This window comes from Notothenia rossii (genome assembly GCF_949606895.1).
Source record: "Notothenia rossii genome assembly, chromosome: 8".
Taxonomy (NCBI): domain Eukaryota; kingdom Metazoa; phylum Chordata; class Actinopteri; order Perciformes; family Nototheniidae; genus Notothenia; species Notothenia rossii.
In genome coordinates, this window is record NC_136906.1 from 7,113,829 (window position 1) to 7,130,922 (window position 17,094).

The 17,094-nt window shown below is 41.2% G+C and overlaps 1 protein-coding gene across 1 annotated transcript in view; it reads right to left on the reverse strand.

Annotated features, from left to right (window-relative positions):
- tnrc18 (trinucleotide repeat containing 18) overlaps positions 1 to 11,095 on the reverse strand; it is a 65,730-nt gene extending 54,635 nt beyond the window's left edge. Inside the window, 2 exon segments of the mRNA XM_079644395.1 lie at positions 9,179 to 9,499; positions 10,948 to 11,095. Coding sequence (XP_079500521.1) covers positions 9,179 to 9,371 — 193 coding nt within the window. The 5' untranslated portion in view covers positions 9,372 to 9,499; positions 10,948 to 11,095.
- Between the last annotated feature and the right edge of the window lie 5,999 nt (positions 11,096 to 17,094).

The following is a 17,094-nucleotide window of genomic DNA, read 5'->3' on the forward strand; positions in this document are numbered from 1 at the left end:
GGCTTTTCGACTATTGCAGAAAATAAGATCTGTGGCAAACACAAGTTTATGATACTTGCAGGTTTTGTTCAGCAGGATCATCTCCACATATCAACAGCACATTATGATATTTAACACGTAAATGCAATCTCAAGAAGTACAAATGTAATGTAGTATCTTATGCTTGTGTTAAACACCAGACCTTATTTCAGGCTTCTAACCAAAAACACATTTAACTAACCATTGAGTTTGACACAAGAGAACCAGCCTGTGCTAAAATGTTAACTCTTTTATTGAATTTAAGAAATTGTTTGAACATTGATCTTGTGTTTTATATGACAATGTGATTTTTTACATTATTTAGGTGGAGATTTGAAATGAGCCAATGGGTTCGTTCAGGGTATATGCAGGAATCCTGAAGTCAAATGTAAGACCGTTTAAGACCTTTTTTAAGACTCTTTCCATACATTTTAAGACCTCATCGCTACTTGGAGTTCTAACCGGTTACCTTGGCGACACACTTTACCTCACATTGACTATATACAGTATTGATTGTCCTTCCTCCTTATCTTCCAACCATTTGGACGCAGACTTGCATTTCCCCATAACGATGTTGTTTAACAACCGGCGTAAACGTAGCTTCGAGCTATCAAGCAGTGAGCGTGAGATGTCCTGTTCAGATGACGTCAAACCCAACGGGATGCCATAAATAAACTACACAGAATCACACTACACACCTACGCAATGATTACATTCAGGCAGACTGTAGAATACAACCTCTTTGGACCATTTATATACTTATTGAAAACAAGCTACAAAATGTAATACCTTGGAAAATGCCGTTTAATACTTTTTAATAGCCTTCATCTTCACTAAATTGATTTATCAACTTTTAATACTTTTTAAGACCCGCGGACCCCCTGTGTTACTCCTCATTTATTATCGGTTGTGTGTGTATTTTTAAATAAAGCGGAACCATTAACTAAAATAATGTAAACTCATTTCCGAGCACAGACCTCCTTTCCACTTAAATAACCAAGCAAGTGAAAAACAGGAACCTAAAACTAACGCAGCTAAATGGAGATATCTCACTTAAATTCAAACGAAACAGTCGGCTACAAAAAGCTCAATGTATTCAACTCAACGATAGAAAATACAAAGTTAACATCCTTTCTCTTTTTGCACCTTTCTCATGTTTAACGAGTGCCAACATTTGAATAGAAAGTTAGAAACACACCTCTCTTGTGTGTTTGAGTCTCGCTGTGCCGTGCTGTTGCTCAGAAATCTCCTGTGAAGACGGCAGGTGTTATTTTGACACACTCCTCTATACCAGCAAATGGAAAACATGCTCGCAACAGGCGCAGAACACACACACACACACACACACACACACACACACACACATACACACAGAAGCATGCATTGTCACACTCAGACAGAATGGCATGCACAGTTGCAGTGAGACACACACATGCCCATACATTCAGGAGCAAATGGTGGCTCCATGTGCACTCGGAGCTCAAGGTTGGTCATCGTCGGGTTTAATGTTCATCATAAACCTAAGAGGCAATAAGAGACCAAACAACTGTGCTGCTGACTGGCAGGAATTTATTTTAAAATATGTGATGCCTGTTAACAGGACATTTCTCAGGGATAAGAGTGGGGTAAACCAATGTGTGTCCTCAACTAACGTCGCCTTTGTTGGATCAGATCTCTGGGCTGGACGAACCACAGATCTTAAGAAATGTTCAAAATCATTCAAAGCTTTTAGAACGAGGACATTTCCCATATATTTTTGAAAAAACTAAAAACCCCAACATGTGCCTGAAGATTAAATATTGGCTAGTTTGAGAACATTTTAGCATTTTTACATGGAGCGCAATCAACTTTTCAATATCTTGAACTCATAACAAGTTGAATATCAAAGTTATGCAAGTAGTGAAAAAACAACGTTCATTTTTTTTTTATTTAAACAACACATTTTACTTGTTAGACGCTTTTATATGTTTTCACACTCCTTTTCATATTCGCTGCCAATTAATCCTGAATATCCAGAGCCCGAAAAATGGTATTCGGGACAGCCCTAGTTAGATAGTTGCGCAGAGTACGCAAATACGAGATTTAAAGAATTTAACCCATTCAGAATCGACATATTAAATAAAAGATATTCTTTGGGCAGAAATCCGTTAATCAAGACTCTTCCTGGGATGTCGGCGCACGTTGAAAACATCAGTGACCTCAGAGCTGCATTTATTCAAATGTAGAAGCTACCGCTGTATTGGAATATCCTTGGAGTTCTTTCAAAATAAAAAAGGCAGGTGTGAAAACGGTCAGGTTAATCAACTGACTAACACACACATCTCATAAAACTGTCAAATTAGAGTTCGCCCTCACATTTCAAACCTGTTCCGAGTGTCTCCAACATGTCGCTGCACATTTTAAATCCTAACTATGTGTTAGGCCCAGGAGGAATATTATAAAGCTCATGTAATGGGACAGGTAGAGACTGACACATAACGCAGAGTGTGTGTGTGTGTGTGTGTGTGTGTGTGTGTGTGTGTGTGTGTGTGGGTGTGGGTGTGGGTGTGTGTGTCCTTTGTGTGTCGGAGGCTGTTGTTTGACTTAAAGGGAGGGTTTCTGGCAGAGTGAACAACTTAGCTAATGCTTCGGATATTTCGACATGCCACGACACGCTCCTTTTCCTCACACACACACACACAGCTGTCAAATGCAGGAGTTATAGGCCTGTGTGTGTGTGAGGAAAAGGAGCGTGTCGTGGCATGTGTGTGTGTGTGTGTGTGTGTGTGTGTGTGTGTGTGTGTGTGTGTGTGTGTGTGTGTGCGTGTGCGTGCGTCATATGCATGTGTGTGTGTGTGTGTGTCGTTTGTCTACCTCCGACAGTTTTATTGTAGCGGGGCAGCGGTGCCTTGTGCTTTCTCTTAAGGGGCCTGTTTTCTCTCCTGAAGGATTCAATTCATCTGAGAGGGGACGTGTCCGAGCCACATCTTCTCTCACACACACACACACACTAAGGGGTCTGTGTGTTGAATACGTATAAACACACACACACCACATTCATTTTAACACACGCAGACACACTAGCAAAGTGGCGTGGAAGACAAATTGTTAAAGGCCAAGACAACGCTGCCCTGCCCCCGAGAGCTTCATGAATTATGCTTACACTCGCACAGATATGTGTGTGTGTGTGTGTGTGTGTGTGTGGGTGTGTGTGTCTAAAATTTGAAGAGCTACCACATTTATCTAGCCGTGTAGGAGTGTGTTGTTGTGGTCAAGATAAATCTCTTCCCTCTGCAGAGCGTCTCAGGGGGAAACCCCAGCTCTAACTGCACTAAGCACAATCACATGCTCCCATTCTCATACACAAGAACTCAATCCTCTCATCTACACACACTCACAGACACACACACACACTCAGCTCTTATCCCTGGGAAAAAAAACTGCTTTCTATCCACCTTAGGGATTGTGCCCACTTAGTTCTCCTTCTCCATTTGTCTTGAGCTGTCTTCATCTTCATTTATTGACTTCCCTTCTCGGCACAACACCTACATTTGCCTCCGCGTCTCACTCCTATCTTCTGCTGCTCCCAAATGAACACTAAAAAAATGTGTGTGTGTGTGAGACAAAAGAGCTGAAAAGTTGCTGGTTCAGACGTGTTATCCCTTAAGTCTTCCCCGATGAGGGACGCCGCCCTCAACAACCTTTCTTTCCCCATTCAACCTACATCTGTTCCTGTGTGGCGCGGTACGTACAGTTGAGGTAATTATCTCTACAACAATGGCCGGTTGATTTAACACAACAGAGAGTCAAACTACACCCAGTTTATTCATGCTTCTACAGTTTCTACCATTCACAACACCTGGGGAAAAAGCTTCTTGTGCACAAGGAGGGTTATGTTTCCCAAAGCAGTTGTTAAATCACAGGGTCAGCTGATCCAATACTGGCCAAAATCACTGGATATTTGGAGGGAACAAAGCATAATCCATTACAATTCATTAGTCCAAACCGTCTGCATTTACTTTTACTACGAGAGCCATTTTATTTCTATTTCTTTTTGCACTTTTAAGTCTTAAAAAAAAGGCCCTATTATATTTGTCCCTTCTGTTTTTGTGCATGTAAATGGTCTGCAAATGCTCCAATCCCAAAGTGCCCTACGGAGGTAGTTTCTCCCCCCCACACTATTTTCTACACGCGCTTCTATTGGCTAGCACACCCACACATTGTACGTGATAGGCTAAGGGGCGGGACATCTCTAAGTGATTGACCAATCACAACAGAGCCAGCCAGCTAACCAATCAGAGCAGACGTGGCTCTTGTTGTTGCTTAAATGGACAGAAATCAGATATTCTCGTCACATGTTACACTGTGTGCATAATCTTGATCCATAGCACACTTCACGCCCTTCACAGTAAAATAATAAGCAACCTTTAACATACTGGCTGCAATCATTGTTTTCATGATTGATTAACCTGCATTTTATCTTCTATCTAGATTAATGATTCAGTGTGAATTTCTCAAGAACAGTAAAAAACGTAAAGATATTCAGTCATGCTATAAACAAAGAAAAGCAGGACAAGAGGCTGAAACTGCCATGTTTGCGTGAGAAATCGCTCGAAAGATGATTAAATTAATGGAGTGATTAGTCTTCTATAGATCACGCATTGTTCAAGGTCCATGTAACAGTACTAGTAGAGTCTCTCGGGCCCCGTCACATTTCAGCGGGTCCCACCTCCGCTGCCAGAGGGAGGACAGATGGCCTCAATCTGCTGGTGGAGGAGGCTGGGCAAAGCTCCTCCGGACAGAGGACCATTTACAGCAGTTCTCCGTCTATAAACAGTGACTCAGACCTCATCTTGTTTACATAAAAAAACCGGTGTGAATGAACAGGGATAGGTGCTGCAGTGCTGCTCATGGAAAATGATGTATTTATAGAGTGGACAAGCTGCACAAATGTCAACAAACCCTGTAGTCTCACTAGGCATACACACACACACACACACACACACACACACACACACACACACACACACACACACACACACACACACACACACACACACACACACACACACACACACACACACACACACACACACACACACACACACACACACACACACACACACACACACACACACACACACACACACACACACACACACACACACACACACACACACACACACACACACACACACACACACACACACACACTTTAAGATGTGGAAATAGAGAAGACGACACTCTGTTAAGTCAGGTGGAAATCCCATTAGAAGTAACAGAAAAATAATGGAGACTCCTGGGAAATAAGGGGGTGTGTTGGCACAGCTAGAAGCAGCCAACCCTGCAATCAGGGGGTCAGCCAAAAACAACAATGACTTGAATTCCCTCAAACACATGTAAACCATGGGCGTTAGCAATATACTAGTGAAGAAGGCTAGCTATTTGTTAGCAGCATCCCTTTCCCGTCGTGTGTTATACAGGTTTGTGTGACATTTTAGACTCAGCAGGCTAAGGAGGAATTCTTTTCAGCTTTCTTTTGACACCTAGCGCAGTAACTATGCTACGCTGCTGCAAAGCGGGAATAACAATGGCTTCACTATTCTCTATTCAAAGTTTTCTGGTATTAAAATATGTCATATGTCCAAGTTGCACCACTTGGCTCCCGAGGAATACACCCACCAGGTGTGAAAAAAGTTTTTGAGATGTTCTCTTTGGCAATCAAACCGAGTGTCAAAATCTTTGTGCATGCTATTTTCAAAACCTTTTGTGTGGAAGGGAAAAAATTGAGAGGAAGAAATTGGCTATTTCCTTAAGTAGTGAGGACCCAGTATAAATGACACCTACGATGTAAAACGGTTTGCACGCTGGGTCCCTGAGACCCGCTGTTTATTGCAAATAAAACGGGAACATAGCGAACATTTGCAATTACCGGGTGATTATCATGTTGCAGGGCCGTACGGGGTTATTATAAGCATGGGACTGAGATCTCAATTGGTTAATGTAATGTGTGGGGATTGGATTTTGAGGAGAGCCATAAAGCTAAATGACCTGCATCGTACGGTGGGAGCCCTTCAGTGGGTGGAGGCTGTGGGAGATTACAGTCCGAGAGTGAGAAGGTCAGTGTGTGGGCAGAATCAAATGCATCCCGGGTGTTATAGCGACCAATCTGGGCTGGAAAGGTGGTTTGGGTCAATTCCACTTCAATAACCCCCCCCCCCCCTTTGGCTTCACATCAAGTTGTTACACAGGAGCAAAACCGAACACCGCAAGTCATTTTCAGCTCGTTTCAGAGCCACAGGAGGGGGAGTGAAGCACTGAGAAACACACACTGCCACTAAGACGTTCTGCAGGAATGCCGTTTGCTTACAGAAAATCCACAAACCTGCAAAACCTTTCCACCAAAAGCTGTTCACCTCCAAGCTGCTGAAAACTGGCACATCTTTGCCGTTACGCATCCATCAATCATGCCACCGCTCCCCGCTGCGAGTTGATTTAATCTCTGACAGCTTTTTTCATGTGCGAGGTGAGTGTGTGTGGGCTCTGTCGGTGTGTCAAATTAACGCTTCATCAGAGCCCGGCCCCAGGAGCACAGCTTCTCTTTACTATAGGACGCTCCAAAAGTGACAAGTGCTGCATTGAACCCACGCTACAGCAGGATAAGGAGGACGGGGGGGGGGGGGGAGAGAACACAACTAAACTGGAATATCTCTGGGTTTAACAGAGGATCCGTTATAGTATCTGTATGGAGCTGGATCATTAAGCAGAGGTGGAAGACCTACTCAGATCTTGTACTTAAGTAAAGGTAGAAGTACCAGAGTGTAAGAATACTCTGTTACAAGTAAGTATACGGCAGGGTAGCTTGTGAATTTAATCCAGGTGTAACTAAAGTCTTATTTAAATGCAGATTATATGTAATATCTTTACTCCAAATCTGCAAAGTAACTAAAGGTATTACATAAATAAAGTAAACAGTTTACCTCTGAACTGTAGTGGAGTAGAAGTACAAAGAATTGAAATACTCAAGTAAAGCCCCTCTAAATGTTACTTACCTACAGTACGTGAGTAAATCTATTTTCAAAATTACATTGCATTTAGCTGAAGCTTTTATCCAAAGCGATTTACAATAAGTCTGTTCGACCAACAAAATACAAACTTGAAGAAAACAGAATCATAAGTACATCAGGTTTCATAGAGCTAAAACATTTCAAGTGCTACTCAACTGGCTTTAGATAAGCTAGTCCTTTATTAGTATATAAGTGCTTAGTAACTTTAAACCACTGACTGTAGGAAACTCGATGAGAGCATTTGGTCAGACTTTCCAGCAGAACTAGTTTCCAACTCACACACAACATATGGTTTGAACCTAGATTACAGTGCTCTGACTTTCCCTTTGACTGACCACAAAACCATATGCAAACATGCAAGATTTGCATCCGCATATTTTTTTTTTGGCACGGTGTTATTTCAAGGCTTCCATTACTGATAGCAAGAGCAGACATTGCTGTGCGTGGCAGTGAAGGGAAAAAAGGGAAGCTCAGCTGGCAATAACATTTACAGATGATCCATTGACTGAAAAGAACACACACACACACACACACACACACACACACACACACACACACACACACACACACACACACACACACACACAGTTTGCTTTAAGCAGCTGAATCATGCTACACATCATCTTTAAAACTATCTCTATATAGTGTGTTCAAAAATTCCTTTTCCATTTAATATGGTATTCCTTGCACAGCTAAGGTAAATAATATCCTGATGTAAAATGTTGAAAGCTGTAATCAGCCCTTCATAGTGTATATTTGACAGTCTCTATGTATGTTTGTTTATTGTCTACTCTTCTTCATTCCTACCTTATATGCAATGCCTTGTTTTAACATACTGCTGTGACGAAAACATTTCCCAAGCTTGGATCAACAAAGTCAAATCTTATCTTATCTTAATGGCCAAACACATCAAAACCAATCGAGTTTCTGCAGCCAACACACTCATTTAAAGCACACACTTGATCTCTCTCACTCACTGGTGTACTTAAAGCAACAGCAGGGACACAAACGCAGGTAAAAAGCAGCAGCCAAATGTTCTATGAGAGTGGCTTTTACTCCAAAAACAGGAGGGTGGACCACAGCCATTTTTAACTCTCACAAACACTCCGGGAAATGTTCCCACCAACAGGGTAAGAGGGGGTCGCAACTTTACCACCCCCACTCTCCCCAACACACACACTGCATCTGCTCCCACAGCAATGACGGTGTAATGGTCCACATGCAATCCAAGGCCATTGCAGCCTGACCCGCATACTGCTGCAACAACACCCACACCACACATCTTTTTTTAAACAAACTCAGCGGTGGGTTGCCAGGTAAACATTCCCCTAATGCAAAAAGGTTGATGATCCAAATCCAATACTTTAGCATCAGAAACTTGCCACAACAGCTTTATAAACAGCCACACCTCCTTATGAAATCTACATCTGGTTACATTTCCAGAGGAGCAATGGCCACACAAGCCCTCCTTTAAGCCCCATTTTCAAGCCTCAAGCATCCTGCTTAGGACATTCTGCCACCAAAACCCATCCCCTAATTTTAATGTGTAGTAAATTATTTATGTTTAATACAACTGATATTTTAATGGGCCCAAGTCAGTGGAAGAACAAACCACTCTGCACTTATATGACAGCCACTCATTAAGATGCATTTCCCCTCTTTTGTATGTAAGAATAGTATGATGTACTTTGCCAAAGACACGTTTTCAGTACATGTTAATTTAATGGTCGATAAAGTATTCTGAATTTAAAAACAAACTGTGCAGGGTATTTTTTTTGTGCTGCGTTATTTCAACTTAGATCATTTTTAATGGATGTGCTTTCGAGACACATTTACAAGCAGCAGGGTTTCTTTTTTAAAACACTCATCGGTTAGGTTGTCAGGTAATGTTATGCAAAAGCGCTTAGGATCCAGATCCAATACTTTGACATCAGAAACTTGCCACAGCTTTATAAACAGCCACACCTCCTTATGAAATCTACATCTGGTTACATTTCCAGTAGATGTCCGCACAAGCTGGACATTTTTGCGCAGCGTTATTTCAATTTATATCATCTGATGGATGTGTTTTTCGAGGCAGGGCATTTACAAGCAGTCACACATCATATACTCACTGTGGTGTTGATGTAGGTTAATGGCCGATGGCATGAATTTCCCCGAGTGGAGAGGCGGTGGATGGCCGGGAGAGGGAGGGATCCTCCCGGCTGCAGCTGCTGCTCCGAGGCGGTGAGCCTCCATGGAGAGACCCGCCAACAACGAAGGCGGACCGTGGACGGATCGGGGGGGTCCAAAATCTCTGCCATCCATTATCCACAGTGGGGAAAGTTATGAAAAAAAATAGTCCGTTCGGGTATGCCCCCTATTCCCAAAAAAAAAGCCTATAATGTCTTTAGTTTTCCAGGCGATTCAGGCTCCTTTTCAGCCATCCTGCTGACCTAAAAAAACAAATACAAGAACACATTTCCTTTATCTATAATGTTAAATAAACTGTTTTAGGTGTTCTCCTGCTTGCAGCGTACAAGCGGTCCATATGTGCAATGACGCAGTTTGGAAAACCACTTCAAAAACTAAACGTAGAGAAAACTGATCGACAGAATAACCGTACGAGTTGCTCCTGGTGCATCTTAACTGCAGATCTTAATGCATATTTAACTTAAATCTACAATATTATGATCTAATGTTGGAGTGGCAGCAGCACCCCACCCCCTCTGCGCTACACCGAGCCGATCCGGAGCTTCTCTTCCCGGGGAAACACAGCCAGGAGACGCCGGAGACCAGCTGCTCTCTCCGGCCATGAAAACAAGCCGAAACGCACACGGTCACATTTTAACAACCTATTCTGCCTTTTTCCGATTACCCAGCTGTTTCCGAAGCAATGTAGGTTATGGGTCGAGTCGCCCTGTAAACCAATACACCATAAATACTGAAAGGGCGCATCAAATATAAATTTCAAACGGGTTAAAAATAAATAAGGTTGCAAAAAGCCTGCATTATTAATCAGCGGACGAGCGGTGTTTTGTTGCCCAGAGAGGACGATTTAGTCCGGGCTGCTTCGCTTTTTTTGGACATGGGTGCTGCCCATGGAAAGAAATCAAAACCAAAACACGTTGGTTTTTTAAAAAAATACCTTTTGGATCTTAAATGTGTAAGATTAAAAACTGTTATTAAGACATAAATATGTGTTTTTTTTATTATAAATCGACAGTTGATTTTATGTTAAAAATCAAAATCGACCCAAGAAAGGCGTATTGAATCTGTTAAATATCGATAAAAAAATGTTTAGAAAACCAGGTTATAAGACTAAATCTTCTATTTTTTAAAAACAAAACACTAGAATAAAAGTTACTTTAAGAAGAACAACAACAAGCTACTGGGACTTTTTTCTAAGACAATGAGACAATTATGGCCTTTTTCTGTACATAAAACCTTTGAATAGACACTAAAACGTTTTGAAATTAGAGAATTTAAGTTTAAAACAACAAGTTAACCTTCAAAGGCTTCAAGCAAACAGCGGATACTCGTGATATGCAGGCGGGCGGGATCTGAAGAATAGGCTGGTTTAGAAATAACAATAAACCTGTATTTCTCTTTGAGTGAATAATACCACCACCAGAAACAAATATTGCCTCTAAAAGCCCCTATGAAATACACTGGGGAGGTTAAATTAAATGGTAACCCTTCCTCCGCGGTGTCCCATGCGGCTCGGCGGCGGAGGAGCACGGCTGCAATTCAGCCACGTTTCAAACTTTTTCACGGTTCCTTTAACGCACACATAGACAACTTTTTCGGCGGAAATGTTTACAAAAGTAGCATTTTAACACCAATAACAGCTCCTAAAAAATCAAAAATGACGTTAGCACCCCTCCGCGCCCTTTTCACTTACATTTATAGCTCAAAATGTGCTTTAAAAACACCCAAAACTCGGTCATTTAAGGAGGAAAGGGGAAACCAAACAGGGAAGAAAAAAAACGAGCGCTTACTTGAATGTGGAGCTAAAAAAAAATGCTTTCTTAAAATCCGTCCAGGTTGCTGGGAGAAGTGGAGTAGTCCATTACAGACTCGTCCGAAGGTAAACTGGGGGATAACTGTGGAGGGGGGGGAGCCCCTGACGCGGCCGTAAACTCCTCAGCAATGAAACACAGCATTGTTTTTACAAGCCCCGCCCCTCTCGTCCATACCAGCCAATCAGGGACCAGAACAGAACGTTTCACACAGCTGCGTTCTGATTGGCTGCGAGAAGTGTCAATCAAAGACCTCTGTTTTAAAAATACTGCTTTTTACTCCACTACAATTATTTTAAACTCATAGTTACCAGCTACTGTGTACATATAATAACACATGACATTTTTATATGACATAATGCTGTGCTGTATTACCAATATATATGGAAGGAAGGAAGATCTAAAATCATTTATCTATATTATTTAATGTCTTTAAGTGTCTGTTTTAAGCAATTAAAACAATGAATAATTGAATGTTCTATAATAATATAATACTTTCACAACAGCCATTGTTCATAATGTATACTTTTACTTTAAATACTTTGAGTACATTTAGCAAACACTTCCCACAAAAATGTCCCAACTTCAGATCAATAAAGTACTTCTTATCTTTTCTTCTTATCTTCCGCACTTCTACTTCAGTAACATTTTTGAAGCATTGTATTAACAAGCCCCGCCCATCTGTTTGCTACTAGCCAATCATAGAGCAGCACAGAACGTTTCACACAGCTGCGTTCTGTTTGGCTGCGAGAAGTGTCAATCAAAGTCCTCGGCCTTAAAAAAACAACAACCTGGCCGCTCGCCAGCACTATAAAACCAATTATGGAGCAAGGAGGTTGAGCTGTTTCAAGGTCCCCTCTCCCTTCAAGACTGAGTGATCAAAACAAGCGGTGGGTTTCTTTTCTTTTAGCAGGAGGGGGGGGCAGTTTCAAGGCGACCCCCCCCCCCCCCCCCTCACCCATTTCCACGCTAATTATAATAGACGCTCGAAGATTTGGAAGTATGGGGGTGTTGTCACCGTTACAATATTACATTGGTTGTAACGTTGTTTGGCCTCAGTGTACCCATTCTTAGTGGATAATAGCCAGTACATCCCTTTTCCATTTAACCCTTCAAAAGGCAAGAGAGGGGCCTGTATGCAAACATCTAAAACTTGAGATAACAATCTCACGATTTCTAAAGGCCCCTTCAATTAATGCTAATTTAATTATTCAATTTCATTTGGGAGGCCACAATTTGGGCGTTGTTTTCCCCATAGGCCAACCCAAGACTACCCATAATGGGTCAGTCATTATGTATAATATAAAGCCTATATTCTTACGGGAAGGAAGAAAAGTGAAAACCCAATAACAGGGATTAGTACTAACATTGGACATGTTCATGCACGTCCATCATAGCCAGGAATACTGAGAAAAAAGTCCGTACACTAAAAGTAATCTTTATAAAAATGTTTACACTAAACACCACGACGTGTATGTGCAGCTAAGACGTGCACATTGAAAATATGGCCTTTATTTAATTTATTTGAGTTATATTGTGAGTTATAACCTTGTCTTCTGGCATGTATCACAGGTCTGTTATCATGTCACCCAGGAACGCACCAAGATGTACATTTGTCGTCACCTTAATGGCAGCTTTATTTGTAATTCTCACCCAGGAATAAAGCCAGGCTCTCGGTATGCAAATGCCCATTAACAGCCTTTAGTTGAAGCAGCGCTACATGTCTCCTTGTGTTGAGTTTTAGCGGGGACGCACACACATTTGCATTAGAAGAGGAGGAAAAGTGCCATTATGCTAAAATTCAGAAAGGGGTAGCTCGACCTTTGGGGTTCTAAAAACAAAACATGCCCTCCTCTTACGCAGTGCTGTCATAGTTCCTTTTTCTTTCTTTTTTATCATCCAGAAGTTTCCTTTGAGGTTAACCACTCGGCGTTACATTTGCAAAAAAAATGTTGATAAAAAAAAAAATCTCAGATGGTTTCAAAATCCCCTCTCCTACAGTCCCGCCTCCTCACAGTGAGACGGTTTCAAGGAACCCCCATTTGGTAGGTGGAGAGGAAGCGATACGACAGAGGCAGCAGAACCGGACAGGGAGCGGCGAGAGAACAGAAGAGACGCTGAGAAACAGCAGCTTTAGACGGCATGAGCGGAGAGAAGAGCCCGGTGTGTGGTTCTCGTTGTTCCGGTCGCTTTCGGTGGTTACACTTCCTTGTTTTCGGTAGGAAAAACAAACGTTTCACCTAGCGAAAAGAAGCAGAAACCTTTTTTTTAGGCTATTTGTACTATTACATTATAATTGTATCTTTATTTTTTAGCTATTTTGCGTTAATAAAAAATGGATAGATAGATTTAAAGGGGGAAAGGGAATGTTTGTTCCGAGCGGGACTCGAATCAGTGTCTGCAGTAGCGACCTGTCGCGTCTAACGATACCCAGAGGAGGGGGGGGAGGGGTCGGGTCACCCGGCGGAGATCAGAGCTGATGTCCCGGCCCGGGCTCCGAGGGGACCAAGCCAGCCTTTGTTCTCAAAAATCTGTCGGACTGGGAATTCAGACAAAGCCTTGAGATTATTAGGGCCCTATTGTTGCTGTAGTCGTTTCACCCCGCGTGCAGGAGGCAGCCTTCATCTCCTCGTGTCTGTTTTTCTTGTGGTGCTCGCGGGTGTTATCTCCACTGCTAGGTGGCTGCTGCAAGAGCATCGTGATGGTGTTCAATACATTTTTATTAAACAGCTTAGTCATGATTCTACGGAAGAGGATTAGAGCCACATGAGAAAAAAATGTTTGGGATGTGACCAAAAGTTTATAAAAAATATCTAAGAATTCAGAGAAAAAAAAATCATAATTCGGTCTTTTTTCTCAGCAATTTATGGTTGCTTTAATTTAAAGATATTTTCTTAAGTATTTCCAGATTTAGAAAGTAATGGAATACAAGTAACTGGATTACGTATTAGGAAGGTAATCATAGTCCTTTAGCTACAGTTTCATAAAAAATAGGTAATCAGAATACATCAAATGTGGATTACTAAGGAAACTACAATATATGAACAGATGCAGAATTAACACTACGTTTATATTGTGACACATCGATTAGGTTACTGATTACATGTTTTACAGGTATTTAGTAATTGTAAGGCACTAGTAATCCTCCCTGGCTATTATCTTTTATGACAATGTGACCTTCCTAAATTATTATAGCCTGGCATGGTGGTGAATTTAATACATCCATCAGCAGTTCAGACAAAATAATCCAATAAAAATAACATTACTGCACTCTCCAGCTACAGAAGAACAATTGGTGTTTTACATCCAATTTCCCATCATCACTGTGATTATTTCTCTGTTAGGTTTATCCTAGTGATGCGTTAGTGCCGGAGCAGATGGGACGTTTGGTAGATTATGTTTTTTTATAGCCTATATACACAAACTGGGTTTCTTTGATTTTGTTCCAAATTAAAGCTCCAATATGTGGGTGGAAAAGAAACACATGATTTATCGCCTGAAACACTGCTGAGTCAATACAAACCACAGTCAAGTTTTCATACGACGACTAACACTGTTTTTATTCTGCAGACCAAAGATTACAGAGCGAGAACATTTGTTATCCCTGACTCATGTTTTAGTTTTCTTTCATTTCTCCGTGTTGTTTTTCCTTTTTATCAGTCCACATCAAACCTGTCCAAACATCATCGTCGGGTTAATTCTGTCTATCAGCTGAAGGATCAGGTAAATGATTTTAGACTTTCTGAGGCGTGTGGCTGCATTAACCCACAGGGGACAGGGGCTACAGCATTGATTAATTCAGCGTTTGGGGGGGGTTGTCCGCTCTGGAAAATAAATACATAAATAAATAAACAGAAAGATGTCCCCCTGCATAAGCACCCACCCTTCAAATACACCTCTCACTTTGGCTTCTAATAAAGCCTGAATGTACGACCATGTTAAACATATTTTATACAATATTCGTCAAATGAATGGCAGGCATAAAGATATTTGACGTGACCTCTCACACACCGGTGCGCCTGTAAGTGCTAAATCATTCATCATATCTTGTCTCAGGCACCACAGAAGAAGAAGTCTATATGTTATTAAAGCTGCAGGAACATAAAACCACTGCGTGACCTACAGTCTTGCCACTCACAATTTATTTATAACTACAGTAAACAGTGTTTTATTTCCCTTTACAGTAATGTACAGTATGGCTTCTGTACATATGACAATAATACCGTTGAATCTTGATCGTGACCTCTCCCTTTGGCAGTGTCATGTTTTCTGATTGCATGAAACAAACATACAGAGACAAATATATATGCAATAAACATGAGTCTGAGATAACTGACATCACCACACATCAACCCCCCACTTCAAGCACACGCACACATTCATAGATTCAGCTCTCATGGGGTACCTGCCAATCATCAGACAGTGGCTTGCAGGGTTTATTGGTGGATCACCAGGGGGGGGGGTGTTTGCTGGAGGATGACCACATGCACACCACTCTCAAGACTGAATGTGTTAAAGTGGTCAGATGACATGAATGCACAAAGAAAATTTTAAAACGGTCACATGATTATTATTTGTCACCGTGAAGAGAATTCATTTCATGGTTTGGTCGTTGACTCATTTTTGGTTTCACTGGTGGCTTCAAAAGAATGAACTGTTTTTAGTGGGTGTGCAAGAAAATATTTATACAAGAATCGGTGAATTGATGATGTTTTTTTTGTAGGCCGACCAGGAAATTAGCATTGCAAGGGCTGCCGTGACAACCTAGCAATGGGATTTTCCATTGAATTTGTAATATTGCAAACAAAAAATACATGTTTATGGTGCTTACACGTTTTGATCAGCAGGATCATCTCCACATACTGTATTAACCCCACTGTCATTACATTTGAAGCGTAAATGCAATCGGTAAAAAGCTAGGCTATAAAGGGACGACATCAGGGTCACATGACTTCAGGTCACCACCGCTAAGCTAAAAGCGGCTAATGTTCAGCTTGATGACATCTAGTCGTCTCATTTAGTCACTTGTTAGCAACCACAGTTTTAAAGACACATAAGCTTCAGACATTCACCAGTGGAGTATTTACTGACTTACTCTTATCAAAACTGAAACACTAACTAGACCTTATTTCTGATATCCGATCATAAACACGTTAGAAAAAACATTGACTTTAAGACAAGGAACCTAAAAGGGACCGAATGCTAACTCATATCCGGGTTTAAGGAATCGTCCCTGAACCACTCTCACGTTGTAATGTTTTGATGTTGAATCTCTTGATTCTTAAACACACCGTATTGATTTCCAATGTATAGTTTACATGCATGGATGTCAATACTTTATTAAACTGCAAAGACATGTATCTTGTCCCTGGAAGTACCCTCTTAAGGTGCTATGATGTAACAGGGAAATAAGAACACATACCATTGTTCTTATTGCATAAAAACGTCTTTGAATTTCTCTGATTTTATGGTGGTGTTTTTCTTTTAGATTGATACAATTGCCTTGCTTACAGTTTGGCAACATATTGCGATATAATGAATTCTGACCATGAATCATTGATATGTATCGTGGCGCCAGACTCTTTTTAATACACCACCCTAGTTTGGATTATTGCATGTTGTAGTGTCTATATGCAGGGGCGCCGTAAGGGGTGAAAAGTTAGGGCGATTCTAAGGGCCGTGACTGACAGGGACCCAAACTATTTTCGAATATTAAGAAAAAAAAATGTAAGTAACCAATGTGTCATCTTTTCATGGGGCTCAAAATCCCTGGCGGCGCCCCTGTCTATATGTATTATAATCTTATACTGTATGTACCTCCCACAAATAATAGCTATAACAGGACTGAACCAGCCCACTCAATCTAGAACAATAAGCTCTTGTATATAATAACCAAGTACAACACCTGTTAGAATTCACAGAATCTTCTCTATTTGAGTCAATTGACGTCTTCTCACCCCGTCAAACAAACCCAGAGCCAGAAAGCTGCAGTTTGAATCCATTCAAAATAAATAACCTTATTTTGGGAA